General features: G+C 34.1%; 1 protein-coding gene across 1 annotated transcript in view; it reads left to right on the top strand.

Moving 5' to 3' along the window:
• The window catches only part of AP3B1 (adaptor-related protein complex 3, beta 1 subunit), a 271170-nt gene extending 260990 nt beyond the window's left edge, over positions 1-10180 (top strand). The window contains exon 26 of the mRNA XM_012664483.1: positions 9457-10180. Coding sequence (XP_012519937.1) covers positions 9457-9610 — 154 coding nt within the window. The 3' untranslated portion in view covers positions 9611-10180. The remainder of the gene's footprint in view (positions 1-9456) is intronic.
• Positions 10181-10839: the final 659 nt, after the last annotated feature.

Consider the following 10839-nt stretch of genomic DNA (forward strand, 5'->3'; position numbering starts at 1 on the left):
TAAAGCATAGTTTGCCAGTAACTTGTCTTGTTGGTTTGTAATGTAATGCCTGTTCAAATGATTTATATTAAAATTACAGTCAATTCTCAATTATCCATGCTAATACAGAGGAGACACACAACTAAGAACCATTTATATTTGACTTTAGAATGTGGAGATTGCACTAAAACTTAATGTTCATAGTCCTCCTGCACATTCACGATGTCTTGATGCTCTTCTGTTTTAGCCCTGTCATCAGCGGCCTGGTGCTTGGCTCTGTGACCTGGTGGAGGAGCCCAGGTTAGCACAGAGTCAAAAGTGAATCAAATGCCTGTACATACTTAAGAACAGGCTGTGCTGTCTTAACTGGCTTCTGAAGTCCCACCATACTGAATTGAAAATATTTCATATTTGCTTTGATAGCTAAAGTATGGCTGTAATAATATTCTAAATGTTAGAAGGCTTCCAGGTAATAAACCTAAAGTTATATGTGTTTTTCATGCAGAAATTGATGTAAATTATTATCCTATAATATGTAACACTTTTGACCATTCTTTTATGCTATAGCAATTAAAACAAAATAATTGTTTATTAATGCTTTTCTTAATTTCATTTAAATTGAAATAGCAGTTACTGCTTACATTATAATAACAGAAATTAACAGTTTACCACTTTATTGAATTATATAAATTTTTAACTGTAGTGTTTAATTTTATATTACCTTATGGAATTCATGAGTTTCTATCTAAGCTTATATATAATTTGTTAATGATAAAATTGAAACCCCTATGAGATTTTCAATGATTCCCTTATTCTGTGATAGTTGCATTTTAGAGTTTATGAGGAGTAGGACCAAGGTCATTCTAATATTTATTAATGATAATCAGTTTAGGATTATTTTTAAAAACACCAAGTATAAAAAGCTTTTTGACCATTAGTATTTTAAGAGATAAAATTTTCAATATGATAAATTACTCTTGGCTGGCTTATATTCTATTTAATTTTTCCAGACCTTTTCTTTCTGAGATGACTTTTAATAAGCATTAGTGTATTCTTATCTCTCCTCTCCTCCTCTTCCCGCCCCTCCCCTCTCCTCCTGTCCTCTCCTTCTTTTCTTTTCCTGAAACAGTCTTGCTCTGTCACCCCTGCTAGAGCTAGAGTACAGTGGCATCATCATAGCTCACAGCAACCTCAAACTCCTGGGCTCAAGTGATTCACCAGCCTCAGTCTCCCAAGTAGCCGGGACCACAGGCGCACCACCATGCCTGGCTAATTTTTCTATTTTCTATAGAGATGGGGTCTCACTCTTGCTCAGGTTGGTCGCAAACTGGCCTCAAGCAATCTCCCACCTTGGGCTCCCAGAATGCTAGTGTATTCTTTCTAACCATTCAATGAACGAAGTTCTCATTGCTTAGTTTTGGAATGATTTATTCCCCCCACTCTTCAAAATTTAAATATTTTTTACATTAAATATCAGGTAAAGAAATACTTAACAAAGAATTATCTAAGAAAAAGTGAACCTCCATTAATATGCAGAAGTATATCATGGTACAAAGTAGGAATTTTATTTGAACACTTAATAGAAAATGGTTTCAAACACACTTAACAGAAAAATGGCCCTCATTAAGAAAAAGTCAATTAAAGGAGCACAAGTTTTGTGGAATTCACTTCAAAAACCAAGAACATTTCCTATATATTAACACTTTTAAAGACCAATCGAGAAAACTTATCTACTGTTAGATTATATGACATTTAGTTTTGTTTTCTAAATGAGTGATAGGATCAGAAAGCCAAAAGATATACTATTGAAAAACTCAACTTTATCTTCATTTCTGTGGTATTTACTTGAAAAAGCTGCTCTTTGAGAACAAAATCATTTTACTGAGATCTACAGAATTGGGGCCATTGTGCCAATCTGCTTTTGCAAATTACAGTTACCACATGATAAGGAGTAATACAGAAATGAGAAGTTCCATCATCACCAAAAAGCATTTATTAAATATGTGGCTGAGTATCTTCATTTCCTGTGTTAGATATTCTCATTCATTTTAATGAGATAAACTATACATTGTAAAAGTCTTAAAGCATGTTACTTAATACAACACTGATAAACTAATACATAAAGTACAAATAAAGGGCAAAATGGACAGCATTAAACCAGTACATGAATGGACCACAAAAGGAAAACAACAAGATTAGTATGTTTTAAGAGAGGAGATTAGAGGACTCACTGTGGGAGTCCTAGGTTCATGTCTCGTGATCCTCTGGGAAATACCATGTAAGGGTTTACGGAGGAGGTTTGTTTTCAGCAATATAGAAGTGAGGTGCTTTGCTTATATTATATTGCTTGTCCTCTGATCAGTACTGAGTAGTAGTACTGTGACCAGAAACCTGAAAAGTAATCTATAGCTCCGAAATCTATAAGGGTTTTTCTATACAAAAGAATCATGTGGGAGTTTGTATAAAACTCAGATTTCTGAAACCCACCCCCTAAAACTCAGCTTCAATACATCTGGGACAGGGCCCAGGAGTCTGTATTTGAGCCAGTACTCTAAGTGGTTATAAGGCAAATGTTCCAAAGTTCGGAGTTTGAGGCTGCCCTGAATTATCCAGAGTTAATACCACATGACATATTTTAAAATATTTTTCCTATGTTTATATATGTCCTTTTTTTACAGATTAATCAGTAAGGGATACCAGTAGATGACATATTTGATGTATTTTTTTCTTATATCTATCCCAGTATGCTCCAGCAAGATAGTATAGTGTATCATTCATTGCGGTACATTACCATCGTGTCTATAAAACAGTCTTAGGCCATAAGTAAGTTTGTCTTTGAGCAGTCTCAGCCACTTCACGTTTTACCCCATATTCAGGAATTCTGACATCTGTATACAATAGTATTGTTGAAAAGAGTTGTCACACTACCTAGTCATTTTGCCCTTTCATGAACAACAAATTGACCCTACAAGAGGAAAAGGTGATATTTGAATGAAGATAGAATGCCTTATCTCTGCCATGATTCTATTTTAGTTCTGAGCTTATTCATTAAGATCCTAGAACAACTTTCATTATCTTGTATTCAGTACTTGTAGTCATTCTTCTCCCTGTATATCTTAATTAGTGGTTTTTATTTTGTTTACCCTGTCACTTTTTTAATTTGCAAGTTTTTAATATATGCAACTTGTGGATAATTACAATCTTAGTAAAATAAATGTTGTTTTACTATTGTCACTTAGGTCCTTAACTCTGAGGGAAGTCTGGTGCTCTGAATGGAAAGGTGTATCCATGGCAACCTGGCAACCAACTTTTTAATTTATTAATGCATATAAAGATAGTTTATTTCAGGTTTAAAATAAAAATCTTGTTATTTAATTAAAGTACAGGTAAAGAACAACTTGTTTCATTTCTAGGCCTTAAACTCATCCAATTAATCATCATTATTATATACCTGTTTAAAAGTTACTAATAGAGGAAATACTGGTATTTTTTGTATCTAAAAGATCTATAGTGTGTAACTCCTTCACTCAATATTTTTTGAAGACCTTTGTGACAGATCTAGCTTGTGCTAGGGTTACAAACACAAATGGCATAGTCACTTCTTGATGGGATCTCTAATACTTCCCTTTCTTCTGTTCATAGGTTAATTAACCTTTGAGTTATCGTTTTTAGTTGTTTTATTTCTTTTCTGCTGGAAACTGTAAGAGATTTAAATTCTGGGTAATTCTTGAGAATCACAATAGAAAAGAGTTTTTGCTCATCAAATAACATTTGAAGACTTGATACTCTAATTTTGTAAGCCTTGTCAACCTCCTTCATCCGTCCTTAAACAAAATTTTATATAAACAGTTGTTAATATAAAAATAGCAGGCTTAGGTCTTTTCTACAGTATGACAAATTTTGTGTCTCAAATAGGACTGAAGATACGTGATTACTAAATGCAATCAGAACAGAGCTCTTTCTCAGGTTGGTGGTTGTCCACTAGAGGACAGCACTGCTTTTTTATCTGACTGCTTTGAACCCTGCAGGCTCTCCGAACAAATGCGGACCTCAGTTTTACACAGAAAGCATATCTGGGTATTTCAGAAGTAACCAAACTGCACAGCTGATTTTTACTTAAAAACATTCTGTATTTAAGTTTTATTTAACTTCACCATTTGTGAGGTAGTATCCTCTAATGAAACAGTTTTACTAATAGGAGTATATAATTGTTTTATGTAAAAATGAAAGAAAAGTGTTCTTGGTGGTTTTCTTTCTGGGTTGACAGTTTTGTAAGGAATCAAAGAGAATGGGGTAAGGACTTATTTGTTTTACAATTGGTTTTCTCTTGTTAACCCCCATTTGACCGCATCCCCACCAAACAGACAAACCAGAAATGCTCTGAAATAGCTGGAATGTTTTATGTCTGCTTTGAGGAAGTGCACTTAGGTTTTTAGCTTTCCTGTATAAAGAAAGAGAATGCATCACTGACCTGATAGTGTGGGGAATAATTTTTTATACCATGTCTAAAGACTAGAATAGAAAATAGAGAGTCCTAAATTATGGTAGCTTATTTTTTATTTTAACCCTCATCCTGAATGTTAGAGGAAAATACTACGATGTTGTTGGGCAATTAAAAAAGATAGGGAAAAATACATTGCTTTGGATAAATTCTGTAAACTTGAATATCACATGTAAATGCTTTTTCTCTCCTCACTGTTACTTCAATGGTGTAATGGGCTTAACTTTAAATACAGTTTTATAGTCAACAAAATAGAATTTTTTACAACTTCCAAATTCTCTGCCCATTTAAAATGTTCTACTATATTAACTCAAGGTAATAAGGATTTATAATTTTAAATCCTGTGGAAGATAACAATTCAAATCACCATGCTGTGGTATTGATGTTTAGGAGGCTTATTCAAACCAGTATTTCTTACATATAATGATTGTGCGACTTCATTACACATTTGTCAACTTTGGACTAATTATTTTTATACAGCTAGGGCAGGGCACTGCATCTTGTGATCGTCTTTCTTACTAATAGGATTCTGTCTGCTTCAGCAGGCAGTAATTGAAGGCTTCATGTACAGAGTAGGAAAAAAAAAAAGTTTTAGCCTGAGTGGGCCATTGTCACAGCTTCTGGTAACCAGTAGAACAGAAAGCACAAGAAAATTGAACTCAGAATAGAAAAATCAGAAACCAGGAAGACTATCCAAGAGAAGAAAAAGCATGTCTTAGAGCTGTTGCATTAGTATAGCAAATCTGTTTCCATGTAAAAAAAATTTATGTTTGTGACTACCCTGGAGATTGATGCAGCCTCTCAGATAAATATTTTTAGATTCCTCTTATATTATTAGCAATTCTAATTGTTAGAACAATTGAGTTATAAGATTTCTTTCCTTCTAACAAAGAACATTTATGGTTCATAGCCAATTTGTCACAAATCTTTAAAAAGTATGGTTTAAGTACATGAGGGAATAAATCTATGTATTATAGATAATATATTTATTCAATTTTATTGTTGCTATTTGATCTGTTTTTATAATTTGACAACAGTTAAAACAAAATAACTTTTTAAGAAAAGTGAAACATTTCTTCATTTACTTTTGGCAACCAGCTTATTTTGTCTTTTTCTTAAATCTTAAGAATTCTTATAGGCTTCAAAGATTAAATGTCAATTGCTAGAGATAATAGACAAAGAGACATTTAGTAAGATGAAATACAGATATATCCAAACAGTTTTACCTTCTCAGTTGGTGATTACAAACAGCAAGTGCTTGGTGGGAGAATGAAATGAAAAATTATGAAAAATATCTAGATGGTATCCTTTTAATAACATGGAGCCCGTCGTACATAGGCAATACATCTTTAACTGTCATGCCACTTATTTGTTCTCATTTGCAGTGTTCCTGGTTTTCCAGGTTGATTGGTCTCCCAGTAGCCCCTCCCTGTGTTACAGCTCCATTCAAAAAGGTTTCGTATTTTTCATTGCTAGTGTCTCTTCAGGGAGTAGCAGGTAGGGGATATTTAACATGTTTTAAATCTTTAAAGGCAGAAGTGTAAAATATGACAGAGAAAGTCAGGACGCTTTGAATTACAGAATACTGCAAGGCCAAGTACACCATTTTAAGAAGGAAAAATCTTCCTCCTTCAAAGTTTTTGGAACAATCATAGATTATATGCATATTAGATAAATAGGGAAAACCTTAATTTTTCTGTTGACTGGTAAAAACAAATTATTAAGGGTACATTTTTGTATATATTAAGAGAATGTTTGTGACTTGGAATCAGAATGCTTGGGTTCAAATTTCTGCTCAACCATTCACTAGCTGCGTGTCCCTGAGCAAATTCTTTGACTTCTGTGAGCCTCCGTTTCCTCATCTATAAAGTGACCTGCCTCACAGGCTTAAATGAAACAATGCAAGTGAAGTACTTAGAACCCATTGCCAGACACACAGTAAGCACTTAATAAATGATAGCTACTGTCATCATTACGGTGATCAAAAACTTCTCATGCCTTCTGAAAAATTTTTGTCATGGTGTCATCTTAGTTTGAGGCTAAGTATAGAGGTTCTCGATGTCAGCCATTAAGTTTTATATATAAGCTGACTTTATAATCAATGTTTCTGACATCCAAAATCTAGCTATTTATTATTTATTAACTAGCACTCTTTCCATAACCATCTTTTAAATGTATGTTAGAGCATAGCTTGTTCAGGAGTTAAATGATTAATAAATTGTGGAGGATGGCTTTTGCCTTCCATGGGCCAAAACAAACCAAATTGCGATCCTGCTGTGTTCCAATTAAATATATCCTTTCTGAACTGTGAAATGAGAGTGTCAGAACATCTGATCTTCTAGTCTTCTGGCTTTAAAACATTGCTTCTGCCATTTGTGGCCACTACAACATACAGACCTAGTTAATAAAGGCAGTAGCTTTTACACCAGCTAACAGATTTTGTTGCTAGGATGATTTTGCTTAGCATGTTTCCACTGCAGTGTAAGCAAATGCCTCTTTTCTTTCATGCCTCTATGCTTTATAGTACTGAGAATTTTGTGGTAATAGGATTTCAAAAACCTGTACAGGATACCAATTTTAATCTCCGTAAACATACTGACACCAAAATTGGCATTTGTCTCTGCCAAGTTTGTATTAATTGTAACATTGACTCTAAGTTTTTTTTAATAGAAAAGAGATAAAATGTACCTTGGGGCTGTGCAACCCTGAAATTCAAACAACAGTGCTTTTGTGTTCCTATTCAGACATAATCTCCTTCTCTATGGTCCCAAGGCACAAGTGTTAAGTAAATAAAGGGACTAACTAATAAGACTATTGTTTACATAATTATAACCCTGTCAGAAATAGGGACCTCTGTTGAAATATTTGTTGAATGAATTACAGACATGATGACCAAATTTGTGGGAAAAGTTGCATAAATGAATGGGGAAATAGAGCTACCTTGTATTCTTTGGGGACATGGTTTAACAGAAATATAGAAACAGCATTCTCCTATGAAGAGAAGGGCCTTAAAAATTTAGACAAAAGGAATGCATAAACCTGTGAGGAGCTATAGAAAGAGAGAACACACTTGGGGGCTGGTGATCTTTGTGTTCTCTCAAAGATGAAATTGAGGTACCTAGTTCCTGATCCCTTGTGTACACGTCTAAAAAGCAGATGGATGTGTATGTTACGAGGTTTATAAAAACCTCTTTAAAAACATTTGTATGATTTATATTCCTAAACTGGCTACCTATAATTACTTCTCTCAGTAGGAAAACTGCTCTGTCAGATTCCTTGCAAGTTTTCAGCTTGTTGGTAGAGTACACAAATAAATGACTAGGAATGTTTCTAATATATTTTGTCAGCAACTCATTAGCTAACATTTTAAAACACAAATTCAAAGTGTTGATAATATTTTCAATTTGGTAAAATTAGCATATTTTTTTGCTTTTGATGCATTATTCTAATTATTATAGGGAAACCGATTTTCTTGATTTTATTTAGGCCAAAAATGGCTTGTTTGGTTTCAGAAAAATACATCTAATGTGTCATGAGATCTTGATGTCATTTTTTAAAAACTCAAAAAAGAAATTACTTTTCATTTAAAGAGAATCTGCTTCCTGCTTAAGTGGCTAATATTTTAATTAAGTCGGGAGTGAAGTTTTTCTGAGTGTCTCCTGATAAACTCCCTCTTTTATGTTGATGGTAATTAAACAGATCCCTGAGGACGCCGTGGGCTCTGTGCAAGGCCCATGCTAATTGTCAGACATGAGACACTGACCAGTTGGTTTGCTCTTGAATAGTCCGCAGCGTGCTGTCAGCACGGCAGTTTTATTTTTATGTATTGTGAGCTGTTGTCAGGGCTAACTGGGTGCCATTGTGGCTGAAGATGTTGCGCAAATTGAGGCAGATGGCTCAGATTCAGACACGTGTCATACAGAAAGGGGAAAGGGGATTGGCCCTGCAAAGTGGGGTCACAGCAGGTCGCAGACCTGCTCTACACTTGTTAGTGTTTTCAAAAGCTCATGTGCAGCAACTTTGTTTTTCTCCAGTCATCCCTGCAATCAAACCCCCTCCCCCCAAAAATGTGTGGAACATGCTCCATGTGGAAAATGGAGGCTTGGGAGGTTCCCGTCCTCTTCCTTCACATCTCTTGGGCTCAACTGTGCATGCAGAATGAATTAGCGGGATTGACAGAAGTTCATTGTGCCTCCAACGGCTTTTCAGTCAATTGCAGTGCTTAAAAGGCTAGTTTTGCTTTTAATTCCATGTAATTAGTAGGTTCTCCATGTCTTGGAATTTAGTTATAGAGCATTAGATCTCAAGTTTCCTCTATTATATTCTAAAGAAAAAAAGGATCTAATATTCTAAACATTAAAAAAAAAAGGGAAATGTGAGGTTGCACTTAGATGTCACGTGATTTTGTTTCATGTCATCATTAACATTAGAGATTGAATTTGAATATTTTTACATGAGTGAATTCATTGAAACTTAGTAAGAATTTTATAATGTACATAAAATTATCTAACTTCTTGCATAATCATTTTCAGATTTGAGGAATTAAAATTTCAAGCTCTTTGAGAAAGGTACCTTTTCTTAACATGTTTTAAAGATAAAAATACAGTGGCTTATTTTAAATGGCCTTATGCATGGTGAAATGTTAAATATCAAATCAATGAATGATTCTCAAATATGTCATAATGGAGAATTATTCACATGCATCTATTGTTCAAACTAATAAATAAAATAGAATTCCTTTTCCCGTTTTGTTTTAAAGATGCACTAAAATCACCTGCTTGTGGTAAGCATGGGCTGGGCAGTTTATTGATTTTTCAAAAGAATGCTTGGCTTTTGGTTTTTGGCAGTAGGGAACCTGTAGTAAATTATTTCATTTGAGAAAAAAGAGTTATTTTAAAGCTATTTGAATTTATGCTGTCTCCTCTTTTTTCTCCCCCTTCTCATGATAAAAGGTCTCTCTCGTTTTTTTCTTCCAGATTTGCAGCTAAAACTGTGCACAGTGGGTCATTGATGCTAGTCACAGTGGAACTGAAGGAAGGCTCTACAGCCCAGCTTATCATAAACACTGAGAAGACTGTGATTGGTTCTGTTCTGCTGCGGGAACTGAAGCCTGTCCTGTCCCAGGGGTAACCTGCTTGCATCTGGACTTCAGAATCTGGCACATAACAAAAGTGCCTGGCATCCACTACTGCTGCCTTTCATTTATAATAATAGCCCTTCCATCTGGCGGTGGGGGAAGAATACACTCTTGACATTCTTGTCTCCTGCTTTAGAATGCTAGTGTGTATCTATCATGTATGCAATACTTTCCCCCTTTTCGCTTTGCTAACCAAAGAACATATATTTTACTGTCAGTTATCTCAACTCTCGAATCCATGTGGCATTTTCGCTGTCCTGCTACTTCTTTTGGCCTCCTTGTCTTCCTTCTCTCTTTCAGCAATGATGGACACAAATCGAATATTTAAAGTTCATTGGAAATCATCTTCCCTTCAGCAATAAGCAAAAATTAGCAAGGAAATAGTCTAAATGCCCTCTCAGCTTGGTATGTGAAAATGCAATAGCATACTTTTGAGAATAAATGCAAAAACATGGTCTCTGCAAAATATTGTTCTTTGAATTTCCTGGTCTTGTAATTGGTAATTGACCACTGTCATCATGAAATTATCTCGAGTAATAAGATAAATAAACTAGCATATGAATAGCATTTGTCTTTGCATTTTTAATGAGAAACTATTTATAATCCTAAAGTTTATATGCTAATGTTTCTTTATTCTAAAGTAAATAGTTTGAGTGTTATATTACACAGAGAAGCACTGGGGTTTAGTTAGTAAAAGAAAAACCACTTTTGAACCAAATTGTGTTATAGAGAAGTTAACTCTAAAGGAAAAAAATGGTATGTTTAATAACAAAAACAAAAATCTTCATGTTGCAGAATAAAACCTCTTTCCATACAATTTTGATCTATTAGTAGAGATCAGATTATAAGGCCTATTATACCTGTGGAATAAATTCTTTGAATCTCATTTTTCTTTTACACATCTTGGTGCCTAACTTTAATAGAAACAAATATAAACTTACTTGTAGAAAATTTTAAAAATAGCTATATGATCAATATATTAACATTTTTCCCCAGAGTATTTATTTTATTTGCTGACTTAGGCAAGTTACTGTTTTTATTAAGATTATTCTATAATCAGAAAACTTTTCTAATACCTTTATACCTTTTTAAAACTAGTTGAAATTTTATTTCCTTTCTGATACAAGGTAATGGGCTTTAGAATCCTGTAAGCTAGTCAGTTTCCTTCATATACAGCCACATAAATAATGGTTTTTAAAAGGGAAAAGAGAAAAAGGTACAC

Source organism: Propithecus coquereli, unplaced genomic scaffold (assembly GCF_000956105.1).
Source record: "Propithecus coquereli isolate 6110/MARCELLA unplaced genomic scaffold, Pcoq_1.0 Scaffold9, whole genome shotgun sequence".
Lineage (NCBI taxonomy): Eukaryota > Metazoa > Chordata > Mammalia > Primates > Indriidae > Propithecus > Propithecus coquereli.